Source organism: Eurypyga helias, unplaced genomic scaffold (genome assembly GCF_000690775.1).
Source record: "Eurypyga helias isolate BGI_N326 unplaced genomic scaffold, ASM69077v1 scaffold21605, whole genome shotgun sequence".
Taxonomy (NCBI): Eukaryota; Metazoa; Chordata; class Aves; order Eurypygiformes; family Eurypygidae; genus Eurypyga; species Eurypyga helias.
This window is the reverse complement of record NW_010249767.1, coordinates 1-25,122: the sequence shown is the minus strand read 5'-3', so window position 1 is coordinate 25,122 and position 25,122 is coordinate 1. Positions and strand designations below refer to the sequence as shown.

Genomic DNA, 25,122 nt, shown 5'->3' with positions numbered 1-25,122 from the left:
GTTTTTCATTTATTTGACAGATAAATATAATCTTACTTTGTAATGGAAGAGGAAATACAGAGCAGTCTGGAAAAGGGTATTTTGGTCCAGAAGCAATTTATCACTTTTTAGGAATAAGAATTTCTGAGTTTCTTAAAATATTAAATTTCCAGAACCCAACCTTTTAGCTTAAGTCAAGCTAGTAAATAAACTTTAATTATTTGAGATGGAGGGGGGAGGGGTGAGAACTAAAATAAAAGTTGCTGTTGAGAAGCCAGGAAATAAAAGTAGACTTTATATGATCAGAATGGCAAGCAGGCATGCTTAGTAAGCTTTATGCACACTTCAGAACCTATAGGCTATTGACATTGATGTTTTGACTTAGGCTGTTACGTGTTTGCTTATGGATTCTACTGAATTAGAGACTTAAAGTAATCAATTTGAAGTTGCATTGTGTAGGTTGAGATGCAAGAAATACTGCAACTTACTGGATTGCTTCAAAAGATGCTCTAATAGTGTCCAGTTTTTGTACTACTAGTAAGACAAAGTAATTCAGTAGGTATAAAATTTCTAATGTTCTTGTTTGAGTCCTTCTTCCCCTTGCAGAAATAATAAAGAAGCAGAGACTATTTGACTAATAAAGGTACCAAAAATAGATTTTCTATGCAATCATTAATTAGTGTTGGACTATTTGTATTGTCCCATGTGGTGCTGGTGGCCATTGCTACTACACTTTCCTGTCTCTTGTGAAATCCCCATTTGGGTTATGGTTACACAGGTGCGTTACAAGAGTATTTTACAATATTTGTAAATGCTTACAAGTTAGTTTTGGAGACAGTGGCTTCTAGTTTACTGAAGCAAATGTCTCTTGCTACTTGTTACCATTATACTCCTAGTTGCCTCTTTTGTTTTTTCTTGCATGTTTTCTAATAAAATCATGTGTAACACCCATAACAGATGATGTGTTGGGTTTTTGTGGTGGAGTTTGGGTTTTGAGGGAGTGGAGTGCTACAGGGATAGTTCCTGGGAGAAGCTGCTAGAAGCTTCCCTGGCTCCAAGTTGGACCTGCCTCTGGCCAAAGCCAAGCCAATAGCCCCTCTCTGATTTGATATATTTAAGAGGGAAAAACTAAGAGGCCTGCAGGAGCAAGCAGAGGAGTTGAACGTAGGAGAGACAACCAGCCAGGCATCTGGGTCAGTGAGGAAATGCAAGGGAAGAGGTGCCCCAAGCAGAGGTTTCCCTGCAGCCCATGGTGAAAGGGTGGCTTGTCCCCCTGCAGCCATGGAGGGTCACAGAGGAGCAGAGACCCACCTGCAACCCAGGGAGGACTCTGTGCTGGAGCAGTGGCTGTGTCCGACGGAGGTTGTGAATCCATGGGAAGCCCACACTGCAGCAGCTTGTGAGGAAAAAAAAAAATGCAGCCTGTGGGAAGAACTCATATTGGAGAAGTTCATGGAGGACTGTCTCCCATGGGAGGAACCCCACACTGGAGCAGGGGCAGAGTGTGAGGATCCTCCCCCTGAGGAGGGAGGAGTGGCAGAGTGGTGTGATGGCCTGACCACAACCCCCATTCCCTGTCCCCCTGTGCTGCTAAGGGGGAGGAAGTAAAGAAATTGGGAGCCAATCTGAGCCCAGGAAGAAAGGAGGGGTTGGGGGCAAGTTTTATAAGGTTTGATTTTTCTCTCGTTATCCTACTCTGATTTGATTGGTAACTAATTAAATTGATTTTTCTTCCCCAAGTTGAGTCGGTTTTGCCCATGACCATAGTTGCGTGATCCCTCCCTGTCCTTGTTTTGATCCATGGGCCTTTCCTTAGATTTTCTCATCCCCAACCCATTGAGGGGAGGACTGAGTGAGTGACAGTGTGATGAATGGTCATTGGCTGGGCTTAAGCCATGACAGGGGAGTAAAAAGATGTTTATAGTATTGTTCAGTTACCTGGTAATTTCCAGCCTGTTTCTCGTCAAGGTACTGGTTCCTTGCTACCTGTCTTTGACTTTTCTGTTTTGCCATATACAACTCCAGGCACGTGGCAGTCATTCTTTATAACCAGAGATGACCACCTAAGGATACTTCCACATCAAAGTGGGAAGTTTTTTTGGCTTGATAGTCTGATGGGCCACCTTTGAACTGTCAGTGGTGTTGGCCTTGGCTGTTTGAGGACCATATCAGCAACAATGAATCCCTGCAAAAAAACTGCTGGTGCTTTACCCCAAGGCTCAAAAGAGTATGTGAGGAAGAGCTGGGTGGTCTTCATGGCTTAGGAGTTTAAAGTGTATTCCAATAGTCTGTTCCTGTCCAGTCTCTCCCATTAGTCTGCAGCTTGACTGCAAGGGTGAGAAATACCGCTCTGGTGACTCTGACCAGTAAGTACTGTCTGTACACCACCTCCAGTGCACTTGAAGCATAGTGGTCGGTGCTGCTGTGTTTCAGCGTTGCGAATCAGCTCGTGATTTTGAAGGGGAACACAGCACTGAAAGAGACTCTTGTTGTGTTAAATGTGTTTAAAACCAATCTTTTCTCCAACACCAAACAATTGAGAATTTTATAGTTATTGGAGCATAGATCCATGGAGAGAATCACTTTTTTGTCTGCTAGAAAAAGGCTTAATACAATACTCTTTTTGGATTTTCTGAGTTGTTTGTCTTTCATAATATTAGAATGCCAAGTAAGAAATGTGTGGTTTCTCTACTTACCATTCCAATGTGGTATAAAGCCCCTGAAGACTCTTGTTCACTGGCTTCGTAGAACAAAGACTTGTCTTCTGTATGTGAGTAACAGCTTGAGCCTGCAACAGTTAACATGCATGTAACTTCGTAGTGCTTTATCTGAGTAAGTTTATATATATAAGTCTCTGATTCAGCAACCTATCTCCATAAACAAGAGAGCATAAGCTAGTGTTTAAAATCTTTGTTTTGACACAGGATTAATTGACAGATCTGAACTCATATGTAACCCAACAGAATGATTGTTTTAATTTAAATGAGGTACGTGAATCAAAAGATTGGAGTTCAGAACTCTGGTATATCGCCATTGATTGTAAATGTGCTTTATGAGGTTTTAGCTTCCAATATTTTTTTTTTTTTAAGAAAATTAAAATCTGTGATCAATTTGCAAGTGAGAAAACATCAGTCTGGTCCAAATATGAACTTGAAATTAAAACTCGTTCTCTGGCACAGAATCATAGTACGTTGGGTGGTTAGATGAATGTACTTTGTGTAGCTGGGCTCTCCAAACAGTAGAAAGGCAACAGGAACTGAACTTAAGTGGAAAAAATATGAAGAAATGTTGTAGTTGAATTAAGTATATAGGGTGTAAAAGTGCAATCACATATAGGGTAATAGTGGGTGGGGTCAAAATAAATCCCCTCTCATGGAATGTTTAGCTATCCAGATGCTTGAAAATACTTTGTTCTTCTTTACAGCCCATCTGTTATTCCTTATTATAACTGACATCACCACGGCTACCACCACTGTTAAAGAATCACCGTATAAAAATGGCAAAACTACATATAAACCCAGAAAAACTTAGCACTTATTACACAGTTTTATTGAAAGAAAACTGCAGGAATCAATCTTTATAGTTTGTTGAAAGATTTTTCCTTTTTCTGTATTAACGTAATAGAAGCAATGCCAGTTATGACGCACGGTATGAACTGTTCAGTTATATACACATAGAGATATAAATTTTTATCTGAGTGTTTTGTATGAAGGTTATTTGGTCTGAGAAGTTAAATGCAGAGAATCTTTCTACTTAATTGCATTTTAAAGAAACATTTATATTACAAAATATTGCATTTGTTTTTATCACTAAATTGCCACTGGCTTGTCAATAGATGGAAGTACAAAATGTTACCCTTTTTAAAGGGGTTCTGAAGAGAGAATTTTAATGTGTGAAGCTTAGCCACAGAATATGAAGGCGGTTGTATTATTTTAACCTTAGTAGGATTCTGAATGTGCAGAAGACACACATGTGCCAAATACTATGTCCAGCATATACTGTGATTCATGACCAGGCTTTCTAGCAAGTTAGTTTCAAATAGTATTTACTGTATGATATTAAGCACATAATACTGTTCAGCCTGGAGAAGAGAAGGCTCTGGGGAGATCTTATAGCACCTTCCAGTACTTGAAGGGGCTACAAGGAAGCCGGGGGGGACTTTTTACAAGGGCCTGTAGTGACAGGACAAGGGGTAACGGGTTTAAATTGAGAGTGGGGAGGGTTAGATTGGATATCAGGAAGAAATTGTTCACGGAGAGGGTGGTGAGGCACTGGCAGAGGTTGCCCAGAGAAGCTGTGGATGGCCCATCCCTGGAATTGTTCAAGGCCAGGCTGGATGAGGCTTGGAGCAACCTGGTCTAGTAGAAGGTGTCCCTGCCCATGGCAGGGGGGGTGGGACTAGATGGTCTTTAAGGTCTCTTCCAACCCAAACCATTCTGTGATTCTATGACAAGCACATGCCTGTATTTCCAGTTCTAATTTTATTAAATGTCACTTATTTGCTTTTTCAAGAAGTCTACTTTTTAGTCATATGGTTTTCTAAGGGTTTCAATATTATTCAGAATAACACTTAAAATATTCCTAACCCAAAGATTCTAGATCTAGAAGGCATTAAAAGTGGAAATTCTTAACTGCTCAAGAACAAGAAGGGAAGTAACTCCCTCTCTAGTATTTAAAATACTTGCTATTAAACAAATAGCATGGTTTCTGTGCCTGTTCATGTTGTTGCATAGTAGAACATAACTGTACCAGGTGCTGAACTCAGACTTGAAGTTGGGTATTGAGGAGTAGGCTGAAGTTTATGGGTATATTGTGATACTTGCTCTGCCCAAGGAAGTGCTGGACACTCTGTGTGAAAAACAGTTACTATGAAAAGTCCAAGGCTGCTGACGTTGAAGGTCTTGATTATTATGCTGTTAACATGACAGACATGTTTCCGTGCGAGGACCAGCAAGTGGGACATTTATGTGAAGCTATGGTGATGAGAGACAGCTAGCAACGCAAACTGCCAGAGGTGCTTTTAAAGAGCAGCTTTGCCCTTTGCAGGTAGGGTAAAGGGACAGTGATAAGTATTGCTACAAATAATAGTGTATGCACTTCTTCCTGCCTGAAAGGCTGGTGAATTTTGAAGCTTGCAGGAACATCGCTGTCAAACTCTGAGATTTTGAGTTGAATGTTTTTAAATTTATGTAACTATTTGGTCCTTTCAGAATAAATGCCTGTCGTAAAGAAACATCATGGATATTCTTGTTGGCTTCTTTGTAGTTTGTGGGTAGTCAATTTTTCAAGACAACAGATTAAAATAAACTTAATCTAAGTAAGCTTAATCTAAAAATAATAAATAATTTTAAAAAAATAAGCTTAATCTAAACCCATTAACTTACTAGAGTGTAGATTTTATCAGTATAGAATCATAGAATGGTTTAGGTTAGAAAAGACCGTGTAAGATCATCAAGTCCAACAGTTAACCTCACCACTGAGCCATGTTCCTCAGCACCACATCTACAGTCTTTTAAATACCTTTGGGGATGGTGACTCAGCCACTTCCCTGGGCAACCTGTTCTGATGCTTGACAACCCTTTCCACGAAGAAACTTTTCCTCATACCCAGTCTAAACCTCCCCCGCCACAACTTGAGGATGTCTCTTCTTGTTCTGACACTTCTTCCTTGGGAGAAAAGACTGATACCCCACCCAGAATAGCACCCTGCATCTCTCTGCTGTTGGAAGCAGAGAGGCTAGGGGCCTTTCCTGCTGGTCTGGAGTGAAATGGACTCTAACCACTATCTTGAAGTGGGAGAAGAGAAGCTGTAGGTGAAGGATAAAATTTTGAGACCCCTCAGATAGTGTATCTGCAGTGCTGTAGCTGCTACCTTTTCGTATAGCCTTTGAGCCTTTGGAAGCTGCTGTATACCTCTCTGCCAGTGACGGAGTCTGGACCTGAACAGATTTTAGACTTCCGGCAAAGGAGGTGCAAAGGAAGAAAAACCTGCTTCTTGGTGTAGCTGTAAGAGGGAATGAAGCATGGAGATATTTTAAGTGTGTCACAGTTGGTCCTCATTCCTTTCTTACTGCTAGCACCGGTACCGTCATAAATGAAATTGCAATGTCATTTCTCTTCTTTCTTATGATTTGGAGCTCTGACTTGGAGGCTGCACTCTGATGTAATCAGGTTTTTCTTGTCAGTCCTCACATTCATTTTCAATTCTGATAATGCCACTGGGTGTCTTGGATGATACAAAACTGGTGCTGTGAAAGGCAGTGCAGAAGTTATGAACTTTCCCTTGAATATATTATACTTCAGAGCTCTGTACACTTTTAAATTTTTTTTTTTTTGCTTAAAGTGAGATCCTATGTTCCTGGAAGCCTGTGTCATCACTCTGAATATTCAGTTTTTCTTCTACTTTATGACAAATACTGATTTTAACTTAAATCTGCATTTTGTGTAGCTGGCTAATTTTTAATAAATCCTTCACTGCTGTTGAAATAGTTTTGATTTTATGTTTAAAACCCAAGAAACTAAGTCGGTTAACCCTTAGGTTAAAAATTAACCTTCTGTGTGACTTCAGCATGAGCTTAGATCGTGGTGTCTAACTTCCCAATACCTCGCCTGTTTCCTTCCCGAAGGAACCAGCAGAGGATATCGTGCGTGGCAGTCTGTCCCTCTGCTTGCATTGTCCAGCCTTAACCTGTTAGGATTCCCTTACATTTAAACTTTCAGGCTGTTACGCTCACCCCGTTAAAATCAATCCCGCTTCATTTCATGCGGTACGGTAGCTTTTAGGGCTGCAGGTGGCAGCAGCGCCCTGGCAGAAAAGACCCTCAGCCCAAGCCTTTCCGTGGAGTGTTTGGTTGTAATGTGGCAGTAAAAGTAAACCCAATTAATTTCCATTGCCTTTTTTTTTTTTCTCCCTCTTCCATTTTTTTCGTTTGGTGTAATATGCTCCTTTGTATTTGGTCGCTCAGTGGCGTTTGGCCTTTTAGGCAAAGCATCTCTTTCAGGGAGAAAGCTACACAAGCTGAAGCCTCAGTGGGATTTGCCACGCAGTAAGGCACTAGTTCTTTTGCTCTGTGGTGTCTCCCTGTAAAGTTGCTGGTGAAAACGTCTTCACTCCCAAGGAGAGAGTGAAAGTACTATGTAAGACCTGGAAGCTGGAGAATCCTTCAGGCATTCAAAATGGTAACGACCTGGCCAAATTCAGATTTTATTCAGTTCTGACTCTGGATTTCAGGGCTTTTTAGAGGGATTGGGTGCTGACCTCTTCGTCTAGTCACAACTTTCCTTTTTTTACCTGTTTTTTTCCACTGGTTATCAAGATGAATTCATTTATCTCTTCTTATGTGCATTTCATATTTTTTTAACATAGATTTTTTTGTTTGGTATTGTGTTCAGCAATCCTAAACCGTCACACAGACGGGAAAGGTGAAGAATGCTTTTCTGTAAAGCAACAGGACCAAGTACATACCAGTTAACGATATTCAGTGTAATTACATATTGTGAATTGTAACTGAACAGTATATTTGCAGTATATGTTTGCCCTCTGTAGGATGTGCAAAGTGTGTTGAATACATAATATAAATAGCCTTAAAAGAATTTTAGTTTCTGAGAACAAACAGATTATCTGGTTTTATGTGTAATAGCAGAATGGGGAAGTCTTACACATACAAGTATGCTTTTCACGTAAAGTTGAATGAAAATTTTTTAGTGAGGAATGATACCCAAACCCAGTTAAAAATTGGTGGTAACGGTCACTGAGTCGCACCAGTTAAGCTTTAAATATTCAGCTGAAGATCTGATTTTGGGCTATGTGTTTAATAAGGGTAAGATGGGCTTGCAACTTTTAGTCCTATTAGTTCATGTCAGAAAAATCTTATAGTTCATTACTCCTAGTCTGATCTTTCTTAAGCATTTTATTAAGTTCTTCACACAATTACAGCTAAAATGACATTGAAATGGTAGTAAAACTTAAGAACAATTTGGGTTTTTAAAAGTATTGAACTAAAAAGTGCTATTGTAGTTAAGCTTTTGCATATAATTACCTCAAAGGTTGATAAATTGAGGAGATAATTGATGGTAAAATGAGGAAAGAATTTGATTCAAAATGATTGAGCACAATTCAGGAATTAGGTCCTAATTTAGTCATTTATAAATAATGCATTATCAATAAAGGACTGAAAGTAGTATTGCAGAGCACCTTGTTTTCTGAAATAGTTGGTATGAGTAATGTCAATTAAGACTACTTCTGAAATGGGAGCAGTTGTTTTATGTGCTATTATAAATATAAAAAATTAAAGCTGTAAATGGTGTGAACAACTGGTCGGACTCTTGTCCTAAGAGATGTCCAAGGCTTAGCTTGTGTCATTCAAGTAGAACTTGGAATTTCAGATTCAACTTTGAAGTCAGTTGTTTAAATGATCAGTTTGGTGTATAGCTGGAAACATGCAAGGTTTTCTTCAAGGATTATGTTGTGAACAATTAATTTAGAAAGAGAAGACCTACAAAAAGCATATGCCATTATTATTACCTGGAATCCAATAAAAGATAGTTTTTCAAACTATTACCATATGTGTGTAGGAGCTGCTTTTTACTGTAAAGTTATTTTAGATACCAGAATAACTTGTTTCCTACTTTGAGTTCCTTTCTGTTAAAGTGTCCTCTTAGATTTGTTATTACTTTGACTATTGTGTGATATATAGTAAAAAACAAAAAGAAGTTTACAAGAAAAGAAATTTAACAAGTAATTGAAATTCCAGACTGTGTGCAAAATGTGCCAAATGAAGTAATGGTATTTGCAGGGATATTGTATGAGTGCAGTAGCTGTGGAGAAACGACTATAAAACTGTTAAATATGCTTCCCCTCCCCCTGGCTGCCTTTAATCACGGTTGAGCAAAAAATGCAATCTTGACTGGCTGACAGACATTACAACAGGGAAATTAATGCGTTTAAAATCATAGAATCATAGAATGGTTTGGGTTGGAAGGGACCTTAAAGACCACCTAGTTCCAACCCCCCCTGCCATGGGCAGGGACACCTTCCACTAGACCAGGTTGCTCAAAGCCTCGTACTGTTTACCCCTATTTTTCTTATTGTTGATGTACAAATTCTTGGACGGCTTTGACAAGGAAAGATTACTGAAATAGGCTCTTTTGTATTTATGTTTTATGTTGAACAGTCATCTTAGGACCCAGCAGAAGAGTAACTGAAGCAAAGGAAGTGTCATTTGTAATGCTGCTTTTTTAAACCAGTGCTTTTGTCTCTGAGCTAGTGCAGACTTAGAGGATGTCATGGCTAACAGGAAAGTTGGTTGAAATGAGTTTATTTTAAGATGGAATTTTTGAATGTGCATTCTGTAACGCTGACTCATGAGATAAGCAAAGTCTAATTTACATATGTAAATCACCACACTGATTTGAGGTGATCTTGTTTGATAGACTGCTTACCTACTGATGACTCTCAAATTACAGGTACATAGGAAGGACGGTATTTACAAATCACTTTTGACTGTATTATACTTTAGTAGTATATAATGAAAGATTTATTGCTAACAGTGTAGCCATATTTCTTCATGCCATTTTGATTTACATTCAGATGTCCTCATGGATCTTTCCTTCTTAGCTTAACTGATTCATAGCCTCAGGAAATAAATTTTAAGATGGTCCAGAGCCATTATTGGAGAATTCTAGAAATTGTCTTGCTTTCCAGTGTCAGTTTTCTTTCTCCAGTTGTGGAACAAATGCATGAAGCGGTTTCTTTTGTTGTCCCAATTTTTTTTTTTTTAGCAACTTCATTATTTGCTGTAACTAAATATCTGTAGCTGGAACAGTGGAAGCAACATAAATTTGATGTTCTTGGTTCTCTGATTCTTTGCAATTTCTTAATGATCTTTTTTTTTAATGCAGAAACTTGAAGGGTGTTATAGTCACTTTAAGTGACAATGGGCATCTTCAGTGTTCCTATCTTGGAACTGATCCTTCACTCTTCCAGGCTCCTAGAGTTGATTCTAGGGAAATAAACTATGAAGAATTCGATGCTGAAATGAAAGAGCTTCAGAAAATCATCAAGCAGGCCACAAAAACACAAGGTATATATCTCCCTTTTCTATAGTTGTACATGCTTTTAACCATCTGCCTTTCTTTTTAGCACTTTAAAATACTTTGTTTTATTTTCATACTTGAACCATAACTACATTTCTGTAGGAAAATGTAATATTTAATAAAGTTTAGATTTTCATAAAAATTAGTACAAACAAAATTCTAGACCATAAGATTGCAGTATTTGCATACAGAGTTTTTTCTTTTTATTTTCATAATGCCTGTTGGAACTTTCAAGATATTTATGTCAGGCTGCAGGTAATTCTCACTAGGGGCAAGGTTTAGAGAAAAAAAATGGCAGTGCATGTTCAACCCAAAGACAAGAAAACTTCAGAAATTTCACAGCAAGAGTCTGATACACTTAGGCTTCAGAGAGTGCAAAAGTATGGCAAAATTCAGTTTTATTATCACAAATGGTTTCTTAAGTCATGCAGTTAACAAAGAATGACTGTTATTAAAGCAACTTTTCTGTTGCTTTGACTTCTTTCAAAAGCAATTTTATTTGAAGAACATAGAGATGTCCGTGACCGGTCATGACGAACGCTGGAGTTTACATGCATCACCAATAACTTGCGTTGATTTTATTCAAGTAAGGGCATGTTAATTTCTACAGAGATCCTTCAAAGTTTCTGTTTTCATAACTGACTTTGAAAACAGTGTATCTGACTTGCAGTGGGAATTGGAAGCATGCGATGTACAGGAAACTATGGAAAAAAATCTTAGGCAAATAGAAAGAACCACTTAAAATCTTTTCCTTGTGTTAGTTACCATGTTCTTAAAATGCGTTAAAGGAGTAATCGTAGCTTTCTGTGTGAAAGGGAGCAAAGAAGCTCACAGTTGAAATGTCAAGAAAAGAAGAAATTATTTATCTGCAGTCATGAGCTTGATTCTACAACTCAGATTTCTTTTTTGTGATTGCATGTAACTTTTTCCATTATTGTGGTAGACTAATATCAGATTTAATTTTACAAATCCAGTAATTGGTTATTTAAGCATATGGATGTGGGTAAATTCCATTGATTTTTACCATAGCCCTTCTTTATACGCATTTTGCAGCTTTGTCTGGCTGCCATAACCAAAGGAAGGAAAAACATGATGGGAGGAATAAGTCCATTTGAAGTGAATAAACTCTGTTTGTTAGTTTTTAACATATTGTGTGGAAGATCTAGAGAGAGAGAAGGGAAATGTAGTTGTCCTTTATAACTTCTCTAATAAGTGTCATGGTATGATTGACAAGTTTACTGTGAATACTGTTGATCTTTTTCCCCATTCTCTTTTCCTCTGAATTTCTTTTCCTCAATCTTCCTAATCTGAACCAAGGTGTTAGTGGTGTTTTCAGATGAATTCTTATGAATGCTCTTTAGTTGTGGTGAAATGCTCCATTTGTTTGGCTTTAACTGATGGTAAAACTTGTGAGAAAACCTTATTTACAACAAACATTTTACTTGTGAAGAAATAGTTTCAGTTTGGCTTTTTTTTTTTTTTCTTGGAATGTTAGGTAAGCCTTAAAACAACTGCTAATCATGACCAGTTGCACAGAAACCACTTTTGAACATTGATGGCCATTAAGTTACTCTTAGGCATGGTCTTTAAAATGAGACAGTGACCCTTCTGTCTTTTGGATTCACGTTTGTGCAGCAAGAGCTTGTGTTGTTTTGAAAATATCTGCCCTTATATGGAAACAATTTTTCTTTGTTTCATTTTGACTTCCAAACATGGAAGCTATTTAGAATTAGTTCATCATATAAAAAAACCCCTTAGAGTAGCTATTTCCATAAATGTCTTGTATTTCTGTCCAGTGCTGACCATTAAACTGTTGAACCTAATACGTTTTATACATTTTGAAGAATAAGCATTTACATTATAAACAGATGAAATATTTAAAAATCTTAACTGTTAAACTAACTTAAATCTAATGTTACTTGCATCAGTCTGGATGACATAAGTGATTAAACATAGGTACTTTGGCTCAGTTTCGTAGTAATAAAAAGCTGATGCTTATATATAAACTTTGGTTGTGATCTCTGTCCTATTTGTAATAGAAAGATGAGTGTGTGACAGAAGTTGCATCAGTGTTTGCTTGAAGAAGCAACCTGAAAAGAAATGATTCAGGAGGGATAAAAAAGGAAAACATTTCGTTACCTGTACAAGTGAAATGAATTGTGCTGAGCTATGTGTGATTGGCAGAACCAGTTGTGTGCAACTGCAGCAGTATGAAACTGGCCTGGGCTGCTTTGGTAGGTGTTGTTGGAGGAACATGTTTTGGTTTTGCTTTTTTTCTTGTAGTAGAGGGTGACATTTTTTGCTGAGCACAAGAAAATGAAAACTGTTTTCACCAAAATCTTTTTCCCTTGACCCTCTTGTTAGAAAGAGATAACATGGTGCCTATTTCTGTGCCATTTTCAGGACCCTGTGTGTAATAAAAATCTAGCAGCTTTCTGAATATGCTTATGCTCTCGATTTTTCAATTAATATGTTAATTTCCCCTTTACGTTGTCTTTGCTGTTTCTTACTTTAGGAACTATACATTTCCTGTTTGGGTTTTTCTTTTTCCAGTACATGTAATATTAAGAAATAAAAGTGCTTCTCAGAAAAATGCAATTACCTTAGAGCTGGACTTCTGGACTCTTAAGAGGAAATTGTAATTCCTCCTGGTATTTAAGTGGCTAGTTTTTAATCCTTACAACTGTTTTTACTTATGTGAATCTGCATAAGGTTTTGTTTCATAGATGAAAATGAGTTTGTAGCATTCTTTGCCTTGTGTGTTGACAGTCCTGGAAATCACTGGGTACTGTACTGTAAACAAGCCCCATATAATGTTCTTTACATAAAACTTTCATACACCTTATTTTGCAGAAGAATTTCTAAAACCTATTTAATTTTACACTATTAGGCACAGACTCTTTCTAACATATTCGTTATCAAATTATTTAGATGAAGGTGTCGTGAGATGTGTATTTTGGAGATAGTTGTTTATTATACGTGTATTAGTATATGCATGTGAGGACAAAAGTTTAAAAATTCCTTGGTCTCTGAAGATCATGGATAGTAGGAGTAAAACCTTGTTACAGAATGCATCTAAATCCCTTCACATACATAAACCAGAAATCCGGAATTGGATCCAGACTTAGGTTGTCCGTACAAATCTTATCAAACTGGGAAGTTTCTTTGGTGAAAAATCATATGCATTTTTTTTCTGTACGCTAGGATGTGTTATGATGTAAGTCTGAAACTTGATGCTGTAGAAATTCTTTTATTTTTAGAAACGTAGCTGCATGTTTGTTAAAGGAGAGCTGATTTTTATTTTTTTTTCTTTTTCTTTCAGATATTTTGCCCAAATCTGAAAAACACAGAGATCTGATTGTCACAGCAGAAGTTTCGCCTGATTTGGATGCAGAATCTGTATGTGCTTGTATATAAAGGAAATTACTCGGAAAGCATTGGTTTCATACATGACTAAATAGTGGTCGGTCATGGATAGTGATAACTGTGTATTTATATTTGTGTGACTGAACTTCTGTATAGCCCCCAGTTTTCCATCAATTAAAATTCACTTTTGTTAATGATTTTAACTAGAATTATTAAAATCGTTTAGTATCTTCTGCATGGGGACCTTTTAGATTCTTTGCTAAGCAAAAGTAAGTGAAGGAGAACTTTATAAAGAGATCCCTTCATCAAAGGTGGTAGTATCTGTCTGGATATAACTTTCTGGTGGTGAGAACTTACAACGGTGAGCAGTTAATAATAGGGGGAGGGGGAAGCAGTAGCAGTGTCACCCTGTGGATCTTTCAAAGATAGAATACAAGAACCACTCAGAGATGCAGTGTAAGAGATCTTTCTCTGGCAAGGCATCATTCAATATTGTCTGGTGCTGCATCCTAATTAGTTTATCCATCTTGTATACATAAGTGGTTTATAAAAAATAATTCAAGTTAAGATTCAGGAGAGCTTATATTGTCTCTCCAAACTGTTCACTTTAACATTTCAGGACATACTGATTAGACTAGAATATCTGTAATTATTTCTGGCTGCTAATTTCTGCAAAACTGATTTCCAGGGCTACTTACTGTTTAAAAAATATGCAAGGAGCTGCTTTTTAATACTTTTATAGATATAACCGATATATTAATTGAAACTCTGTTATTATTACTACTGCTACTTCTACTTCTACTACTACTGTTCTTTGATAAAGGGTCCTCTCTATAATGTGTTCTAATGTCCTAGCACTTGTCTGTGGAGAAAAGGACAGTGTGACATGGTCTTGTCTAGCTGCAATAATCTGCTCAGAACATTTACAACTGTTAGGTCCATAGAATGTTCTGATGCTGCTGTGCTCATTCGATTGACCTTCCAGATGCAAATGGTCTATTTCATGTATAAGTAACTCAATATTTCAATTGAACCACAGCCTTGGATCTTTATTTCCCAAGGCTGTTGATATATCCTAGTTTCCTGTGTGTTAGGCTTTCCTAGGGGCTCCTTCAGTAGCCATCTAGAAAGCAAAAGGATACTTTATGGGGAAGGATCAATACAGCGAGTGTGGGAACAACTTTAGGGCTTCAGGGGTGATCTTGGAAACTGCAGGCTTGCAGGTACTCCTTCTGCACTTGTGAAAAGATTTAAATTGCCGTGTGTGGCAAAAGCAAAGAAGATACAGATGTGTTGAAACGGATTAGATAAGCAAGTGGAAGACCGTTCTGGTTATTTGACACCACCTCCTGTGATGGGCTCTGATCCAGGAAGTCCAGCAGAATTCTGAAAGTTAAGGATCAGTCTCTTTGTACCCCTGCTATTGATTCAGGATCAGCCACTGGTCACCAGAGACAGTGAGCTTGACAAGCCAGTGTGGAAGGAGCTATGGGCTTTTTTAATTGAAAAATGTATATTTTTCAATTAAATGTAAATGAAACAGTGTACAAATGAAAGTCCTACTTCTAGAACCCAGAAAGCCTACCAACTTTCTGACTTCTTAGGAACTTAGGATGTGGACCTTATACTGGCGTGTTGCGATGAAAAGGAGGGTGGGTAGAGGACATCAGATTGTTCTTAATTTACTCATAAGAAGGTATAAGTTCAACACCATAATATGGCACTGTAGCAGAAGTGAGGTGTTCCTTAAAATAGTTTAAACAAACAGGAATATTTGTTAAACTGTAGGGACTGACCTGTTGCAAAATTAAATATGTGCATAATATAAGATGTTAAAACAGACTACAAGGTCAAGATTGAATTTTGAATTAGATGGAATTGCCTGTGGAAATAGAAATTAGCAGGAGTAGCAAGGTGGCTGCTATAATTTTCTTTTGAAGTTCACAACATTTTTCTGATTATAAGATACTGTGTGATGATTTTATAGCGCATAACATGGTGTGTATATAATATATTGGGAGATGGGAAGTCACCTTTCCCTGCTGAATAAAGGAAGGTATTTCCAGAATTTAAATAAATATAGAGCAAAAAGTAGTGTGCCAATCAAAACAGTCTCAAATGTTCCTATATACATCAGAGTGTATTGGTTTCTTATACACACAACATTTATGACCTTTTGCTGTCCTTTTTTCAGGCAATTTCAAAGAGGAGCTTTACGTTTTCAGAAGGAACTCAGAAACGTACTTTGTGTATTTTAATCTGTCATAGGAATGATAAGTCCTTTACTATTAATTCCCTGTTTACCAAATAGATGGTAGGAAAGTAATATTGCACTCATTGTGTTCACTCATTCATGTGTAATATTGAATTTACTCTGTTTTCATCTTTTTCTTCACAGCAAGCCATTGACAGTGAGGTAAAAGCAGAGGCAGTACCATCAGTCACAGTAAAGGTACTGTGCCTAACTCAAATGGTAGCATTCAAGCAGCGGTGGCAAATTTTAACAAACCTGTCACTTTCTGTGTATTTCAGTCAGACCATGAAAATGGGTAAAATTTGAAATGCAGTGTATACTTCATTCTTTTTCTCCTTAGTATGACAGCGTGTTGTTCCAACAAACCTTGTGCTGAAATCAGAAAGCGATTGGAGTTATGTTCAGAAATGCACTGAAGTAGCATTTGCCATTAACTTTAAATGTCACTGTCATGATTGCAAGTGCTGAAGCCTGCAGTCTCATGTCTGGATGTTTTTAGCTCATTGAGCTGGCATAACCTTTGTAAGGCTATAGATTCCATCATCATTGTTCATCTTACTGAGATTCTGGCTTCAGAAATCGGGGCAGGGTTTACCTGATGTATGTACAGAGGTAGATGTGCTCCTTCCTTGCCAGCATTAATAGTGATGGATGATCTGAGAGTGCATTTGCAGCCCTGTTGTATTGTTAAACCAAAATAAATCTTGATGTCAATTCTGTTGAAGTAGTCAAACTTTCTAACCCTTGGGTCATTTTATAACTAATAATATTTTCCTAAACTGGTTTAACCTGGCTGTGGTGAGCTCCTTGGTAGACCAGCAATACAGAACAGATGATGATAGATAGCAGATATAGTCTGTGTGTATGCAAACCACGTTCAGATCTCAGTCACCACTATACATTCATTTTAGATCTAAGTTAAGGACATTCTTTTGCTATCCACTGATTTTGCAGAGAAGTAACTGCCTGCAATAGAAGCAACCAGGGACACTCCAGGTTTATGGTTAAGTCAGCTCTCAATGTAGAGTCATAGTTCTGCTGGGTATCCTATATGTTGAATTTCAGAGTTTATTTGCAGGGAAAAATCCAAATAGAACTGACTGTGAAGTTATTGGAAGACTATGGATTGCTCTTTGCAGTTCAAGGAAATAATTTATTTAATTAGATTTGGTTTTATTCTTTTTTTTTCTTTAGTCAAATAAGAGGCAACATTTAATTTTCATTTACATTAGTACAAATGCACATAACACTTGTAAAAATTTTAACATTTTAAATTAACACTTTAGCATTAGTTTGTCATGGGTTAAAATTACAGAGAACATGAGAAATCCCTTGTTTTTTTCTAGCCTTGCAAGTTATTTTGTTCCATTATAGGGTGTAAGTAAATAAGAATTATAAAAGGAAAATATTCATTTTGGAGTTGAAACTTGAAGCTCTTAAACCTCATTGCTGTATTGCTCTTCAGGTTTGTCATATCTTTTCGCGTGTTATCCTTGTTTTCTGTTATACAGAAATGAATTTGTGGCTTCCTTTAAAAATTTGATGCAGGTAACAATACAGAGCAGAGTGACAGCGCAGAAACCAATCCTGGCAGTGTGTGTACAAGCTCCATTAGCAGTGACTTGTGACCAGTTCATCTTTGATGATTTAGGTAAATTGTTATAGAAACCATTACAGCTGTTGTATCATATTGCTTTTTCTGATGATGTTTGAAAGGTGTAGTCCAGCCTCCATCGAGTGCATTGTTGCAGATATACTGCAGTTAAACCAATTACAATTTGCCTTGCCTGTACTCTGAAGCTTCTAAAACTGCTTGGCGGAGGAAGACAAAGTAGAAAGGAATGGATTTACTTCCTTGATTATGGGATGATGGATGACAGGTGAGGAGATACAGGGTGGTAGCTTCGTGATGGAGGGGAAAAAATACATCAGTTATTCTGTGGTATTTCTGCTGGGTCATTTTGTTTTGCTGGTAGTTCTGTCTGTAGAAATGGCATTGCTGAGCTAAAAGCAGGGTCAGAAAGCTTGTTCACCTGTGGACAGTCTAGCATATGTTCCCCATTTAGAATCAACCGTTTGGTGATTCTATCCTTTTTCCAGCTGTGCTGATAAGGATGCAGGTGGGATTGCCTTGAAGACTAAGTGGAGCTGAAGAGAGAGCGTGTCTTGCTGCCTCTGTTGGGACTGCAAACCATATCTGCTCTGAAATGTGCAGTAATGGCTTCTTGAAATGGCTTTACTGACTGCTGCTCTCATTGGAAAGGACAGTTCTTATGTTTTCTTAACATGTGATGAAGGAAAGTGCTGGTGGCTTTGTAAAATATTAAAATCAAAGGCTAAAACTGCATTTGTTTTGATATTCTGTGGTTGGTGTGTTGAATTGTTTTACTGGTTATGCTTCAAGACAGTTATAAATTGGAGAGATTAGTTTGCCTTTTGCAAATTACAAACTTAAAAGCGTGTCCAGTGACTTGATTAAGATGAACTGATGGAAAAAACTATCATAATTTAGTAAAATATTTCCCAAAGTGCTAGAAATTGTTGCTTTAATTTGAATGATCCATTATGTGATTTAATTTTGTATTGTTTTCAGAACCAGATTCATCTGAAACTGTGGTCCTGTCTGTCTTTCTGAAGGGGAACTGTCCTCCATCAGAACTAGAAGGAAATTGTGTGGTTTCATACAATACACCAACAGGTAAGCCACCAGAGATTTCAAATTGATTTGCCCTTTTTGAGGTCTTTTTCTTATAAATGTTCTTTTGAAATACATTGAAGGCAGTATTAATTAAAAGAAATAATGTGTATCTGAGTCCAGTCTTCAGTCTTAGTTAATATTTTAGCATCATTAAGTTATGTAATTGGCCTTAAAGAGGTAAAATCATATGCTTATGGATTGGGAAGCAGCGGTACAAGCTTTCCCACCCTGTCCTATCAATTCTATTCTGTTTAAGGAACCACCTTTTTGAGTGCAAAGTTAATTATAGCTCAGCCTTCTGGGCTGCCAACAAGACTGACAGTAGCTGCCTCACTTCAGAGAAGACTTGAATAAGCATTGGGAGTGATTATTCGTCCCTTCCCTTCAGTTCAGCCTAATAGTTCTAAACAAATAAAGTAATGCAATGGAATAGGGTCTAAGTGGCTCTGTTTTATAATGCCCTAATGACCCTGGTGATAGAATATGTAAATTTACCCTGCTATCCATAACTGAAGACTGATTAGCTTAGTTTTCTACACACAACCTTGTGAATGTGTCAGCCTGCTGAGAAACTGTGTTTAGGCAGGGCTTCCATGTTATGTTAAATGCAGCATAAACCAGTTGAAGCTGTCCTTCACTTCTCACTGCTTGGCTTTGCTCCTGCACCTCCTTCCCTGTTGCGTTCACACAGTCAACAGTTATTTCTCAGCCAGTTTTGTTGATTTGGCTCACTGTGCATACACAGAGCTGTGCCAGCACGAAGGGAAGGGTGACATGGAGCAGACTGGCATCAAAGAAATGCGTGTGGAGTTCGGGCTTCTGTGAAGGGTGATGGTCTTGGTACCATATCCTATGTAGACTCTTCTATTTAAGCATTTACTTCACATCACTTCTCACTTGAAACACTGTGTTTATGATGATAGTCCAGGCTGTGTGATGACTGAAATGTTTATTTCTAGACAAAACTGAAACTTATCTTTCTAAAGGACTTGATCTTACCCTCCTTAGACAAGGCTTGCAGATACATGGAGAGGGTGGGAGAGAAAAGGATGCTTCTCCCTTTTTCTTGAGAGCCTGCACAACCAGCTTGTACTACTGCACTCCCTCTGTATTGTGGCTCTGACTGCTTATTCCTTGTGATTAAGAGGCTGTGCATTCATGCGTACAACTTAGTGGTGGGATTTCAGACAGGTTTTGTGGTACGACTATATAGGTAGTATACTTTGGAGTATCTTGGATCCTCTGATTTTGAAAACTTGCTTTTTGTTTTGTTGGTCTTGCTTCTGTGGTTTTACTTTGCAAGACCAGAGTATCAAACTTCAAGGGTCTATCTCACCAGCAAATGAATATATGATTTCAGGTGATACTGTTTAAAGTTATGCTTGTATTTTGGGTATCAGGTTGGATTTTGCAAGCTTTTGGTTAGGGAAGTAAAGAAATCTTGTGGCTTAAGTGTGTTTGATTATATGCAAGTAAAAAAATCCCCAGAAGACATGACATCTAACAGAATTAGGGAACTGTAGAAGGAATTTTAAAACCTAGCCTTTAATGGTAGAATTTGGAAGTCTTCTAAATAAAAGAGCATAATTGAGATCTTGCTAAATTTTTGGATATTCCTTTAAATTATGAAGCTGGGATAATTCTATTCAGTTAAGTACAAATAGTAGTGTTACTTGTACAAGGCAATCAAATCCTTAAGTGTAATATACTTGTAAACAAAAATCAAGTGCCTTTGTGGTTTCATTTTGTCTGAGTACAGACTTTTTCCTCTTTTGTTTTTAAAGAGATCTGTTTTGTGGCCAAATCAGTCTTGAGTGTATCAGTGTGATTCATGCAGCTGAAGGTTAATGAGTCACTCAGTTGGATGGGATTGCGCTATTGATGAATGTGGTCTCATGTCTGTTTGTTGGCGAGTACTACGTCTTTATATATTGTCTGCTTAACAAATGTGACTTAAGGTCTTTAGAACCAGTTACTATGTTTCTTTTTTTTTTTTCTTACTTGAGTAGCATCTTATATGTTGTTGTTGTTCTTTTTTTTTTTCTTCCCCTCCCATTGCTGGCTATGGTAGAGCTCAATCCTGAAGGTAAGTGAATGGCAAAACTACAAAATTTTAATGGTTTCATGGGTGGTAGTGTTTGCTGAATATAGCAGATGTGGAATGAAGCTGTTATGTTACCTATTATTTCTGTAAGTTCTTATTATCCATGGTTTGATGGATAAAGGTGTGAATATTTGAGCAGATGGAAACTGGATGAGGCTTAGACGTAAGACAGTCACCCACAGGATAAATAGAGAATTTTCTTGGTGAAGTATATTGCACTTTCTCATATGCAACATAAGAATTTTGCAAAGTATTAAGTGCCGTGTGCATTGAGATTGGAAATAGAAAAGAAATTGAATGTTCTTTCTTTACCATATTATTAGCTATTTTCTTTTTCAAGTTTCAGTAAGAATTTAGGCAGCTAAATCACAGCTTTTTTGGTGCAACTGAAACAGGGAACTACTGGAGAAAGTCCAGAGGAGGGCTACAAAGACGATTAGACCGTCTGGACCATCTCCCTTATGAGGAAAGGCCGAGGGAGCTGGGTCTGTTTATCCTGGAGAAGAGAAGGTTCAAAGGGGATCTCATCAATGCTTATAAATATCTAAAGGGCGGGTGTCAAGAGGATAGGCCTAGACTCTTTTCATTGGTGCCCAGCGACAGGACAAGGGGCAACAGGCACAAACCAGAACACAGGAAGTTCCACCTGTGCTTGAGGAAGAACTTTACTCTGAGGGTGCCAGAGCACTGGAACAGGCTGCCCAGAGCGGTGGTGGAGTCTCTTTCTCTGGAGACTTTCAAAAGCCGCCTGGACGCGTTCCTGTGCGATCTGCTCTGGGTGAACCTGCCTGGGCAGGGGGGTTGAACTGGATGATCTCCAGAGGGACCTTCCAAACCTGACCATTCTGTGATTGTCTGTGAAAGAGCTATTAAGGGTTTGTAGCTAATGCTAGGTTGTTTGGACTGAGTAGCTCTGAGAATGTTGTCACCTATCATCTCTTCATTCCAATTCCTATTGGAAACATCTTATTCAAGGCTAAAAGGCTGCTTTCTAACCAAGAATACCAACAGTGCAAAACTTAGTTGTGATTGTGGTAGATACGATGCTTGCAAAAGGTACAGTTTAAAGAAAAAACAGGACAGGGAAGCTAGCTTGTGTATATGCAGACTAAAAAGGGTGAAGGGTAGTTTTGCAAAGTAGTTGTGTACATGTGTTGAACAGATACAGTCCTTGTAGGTTATATTTTACTAACTTTAAAAATATATATTAAGTACAAATTCCCTCATGTTTTGAGGAGAGGAAAAAGTTGCTTGTCAAGGATTTAGAGATAACAAAGTGTATTTTCAGTTTTGCAGTTTTCTTAAACAGAAGTTATACCTATAGATATATGTGTATTTGAGTCTTGTTTTTCAATACTTATGTTCTTACAAGCACACTAAGTGAAGTTAAAACATAGATAACTCTTCATGGTTCCCTTCCTTGTCTGGTTTCTGGATATTTTAGGGGACCTTGAGGTGCCTTACAGGAAACTGATGCTTGAACCATCTCAATAAAATGCTACTCTTGGCAAGAATAGCAATCACCATGTGGCTATTCAAAATAATTTTAAAAATTATTTAAAAAAAAAGTAAATATATACATAAACCATAAAAAGAAATGTATATAACTTGAAAGGGTAACATGCTAAAAGTGAAGATTTGCATTTTCTGTTAAGAAGTTTCTGCTCAAGATGACAACCTGATGCTGAAGTGAATGTGGAGCACAGTAAACTGTAGACTTATCTGGGACAAAATTTATTAGGGTTATTGTGAGTTGCACTGGGCTAGTTAAATTCAGGGTCATCAATAACAGAAAAAGCATAAATTCTGAATATTTAAGAAGCTAATTAGGGTTCTGAAGTTTAACCTTTTTTATCATGTACATCAATGTTATGTTTCAAGTACAATTAAGATGAATGTATGAATAATTTGGAAGTGAAATTCTAACTACAGTGAATTTAACTGTTATATTACTTTTATCAGGTAAGCGCATCATATGCCCTTATATAGTAATAACTTAAGAGAATGTTACAAAAATTCTGTTGTGTTTCGGATTAGAAGAGAATCTGGGGTTTTTTCACATTTTTTCTTTATTACAGTGCTAAAATTGTATATTGTGCAGTGTTTCACAACGCTAGATGAAGTGAGATGTATTACTAGACATAACACCAAGGGATTGAAGTAGTTCTGGCTCTCATGCTTTGCTGCTGCTTTGTGTTTCTTTACTACAATTTAAAATTCTGAAATGTTTTAAAGGCATTTCCCAGCAAGCATTTTTCACTGTAGTGATAGATTTTGTTTGGTTTCTTGTATATAGTTGTTTTGGACTCATCAACTAGGAATCTCCCTACTCCCCTCCCAAAGACAGATACTATTTGATTTACTTTTGATTTGAACTTTGTCTGAAATAATGACAAGTACTATTTATGATGAGGCAGACCGAGAGCAGACTATCTAGGAAAAACTGGTTGGAAAGAAGAAAAACATCTTGTTTTAAATACAAAAATATTTCAAAATCTTTTTGGACAGTTTTGTCACTGATTTTTTTTCCTGTTGATAATTCTCCATATCTAAGTTCAATAGTAAGTTGTTTGTGTTATGTTGTCATCAAGAAAAGATTCTAATTTTCTTGTCAAATGATGAAGAAACAGTTGAGTGACTAATTCTGAAAGGTCATGGATTTATTGGCAAGTATTCTTTCAGGAATTTTCCTTGGAACTTAGGGATATTCTAGTTTTGAGGACCTGTCTTAAGCTTTCTGCTTGTCTTACACTGATTTTTTTTAAAAAGCTGCTGCAGAATAGATACTTGTAAACATTATCAGCCAGCCAAAAGAGCTAATGAATTGACAACCAGAAGGATGAATATGAGTCTTCTAGTAACATTTTTCCCCTGAGATGAGTCTTAAAAATGATTTTTCATTGTGAGAGATCCACGAAGTAGCAAATAAACAAAACTCTGTATAATGTGCTTTGTTAAATCCTGCTGGAGGTGAGTGTTGGGGTTAGTCTCATGGGTTATTTTGGAGAGAATGAGTGATTGTTGCTATGACATTAATACTGTTCTCAGTGAGTATTGATGCCTGTAGGGATATCTGTACCCAAACAAAACAAGGTTTCCCTGTTAGCTGCTTCATCAAAAAATCCTCCTCCTCCTCAAAAAAAAACCCATATTCTTGCTGCTCCAAAGAGTAAGAACTCCATGTTTTGTAGTAACAAGCACTTCTACCTTTCAGATAGAACATACCTGGTAATTTCTGACATGTCTACGATTTTAAACAATGTTTATATTTGTGTAAATTTTTGACACATTGTAATGAATGTGTTTTGTAAATATTAGTGTTAAACCTCCTCTTTTCTCTTCCACCATTCTGATAAAATACATTAGATCCCAATACCAGAGGCAGTAACCAGTTTGTTCTACAGTTCGGTTTTATTATGATGCAGTGAGTTGAAAGATAGAATTTGATATACTTTTGGGTAATAATCTCTTAGATACTTCTTTTTTTCCTAAGAAAAACCTCTGAGAGATGGTATCAAGGATGCATAGGTGTTCTTTAAGAGTATAAAAAAAGAGTAAATGTGTTCTTAAAACGGATATAGTTTATGGTAATCCTGATGAAAACACACATGCATAAATGCTTTGTGTTCAAAGCATCAGAATCAATGAAACAGCTGTTGTCTATATTAAAGTACAACTGTTTGTCTAGACTACTAAATAAAATGTTAATTTTCGTTGCATGTTAATTGATATAAATACAGGTATGCAGTGAATTTGCCTAATAACTGTTGCTTTCCCATTAATTTGTAAATGTTCACTTGAAAAGGTAATTAAAATAATCCAAATTTTAAGGTATTTTAGGTAGAAAATTTAACAAAACTTGAGAATTTTACATAGGTTTTGTTTTAACATATTTCTTAGTCACATCTAAAATAACTTGTTTCACCTCTTTGAGGACAGCAGTATGAAGTATCCTGTGTTCAGAATATGGATATGAAAGATGAATCTCTGTTCTTTCCTTTTAGGAATACTGAAAGTTGCACAGTGTAACTTCATGCTGCCTTTGCGGTTAATTTGCTTTCCAGCTCAACCTTCAAAAGCAGCAAACCACAAGCTAACTATTGATACCAATAAACATCCCATCAGTTTTCTCACCATTTTTCCAGGTAGGTTTTTTATATGTGTGTGACAGGAAATTGTTAGTAAATGCAAAATGAATTGTTTCCCCATGTGAATTGAGGAGGTAATTAACCAAGCTAATGTTAGAATGCTTGAAAAGTATATTTTGAAAGAAATTGTGGCGTAATATTTCAATAATAATCCACCTGGGCTAGTATATCTGTCTCTGGTAAAACTGCAGATTTCTTCACACAGTTGACATGATACAGATCTATGTAACCAGAAAATAAGTTTTACATAAAATTTCATCAGTGGTGTTGTAGTTGGGAAGACATGGGCATTCATTTAAAAAAAAAAACCCAAAAAGATAAGCAGGGCAAAGCGAAAATGGTAAATGTTGTACGTAAAGGGTAGAACTGCTTTGGAGAGAGATTTGTTGAGATCTTGATATACTGGTTTGGAACTCATCTTAGTTAATGATTTCATTAACGTTCTTATAGAAGAGTAGAGTCACAGAATGGTTTGGGTT

At 37.1% G+C, this 25,122-nt stretch overlaps 1 protein-coding gene across 1 annotated transcript in view; it reads left to right on the top strand.

Moving 5' to 3' along the window:
• Positions 1-24,640, top strand: part of BBS9 (Bardet-Biedl syndrome 9) — a gene marked incomplete at both ends in the record, with an annotated part of 30,629 nt that extends 5,989 nt beyond the window's left edge. The window contains 7 exons of the mRNA XM_010151488.1: positions 9,879-10,060; positions 13,396-13,472; positions 15,838-15,891; positions 17,242-17,344; positions 18,287-18,391; positions 20,463-20,477; positions 24,500-24,640. Coding sequence (XP_010149790.1) covers positions 9,879-10,060; positions 13,396-13,472; positions 15,838-15,891; positions 17,242-17,344; positions 18,287-18,391; positions 20,463-20,477; positions 24,500-24,640 — 677 coding nt within the window. The remainder of the gene's footprint in view (positions 1-9,878; positions 10,061-13,395; positions 13,473-15,837; positions 15,892-17,241; positions 17,345-18,286; positions 18,392-20,462; positions 20,478-24,499) is intronic.
• Between the last annotated feature and the right edge of the window lie 482 nt (positions 24,641-25,122).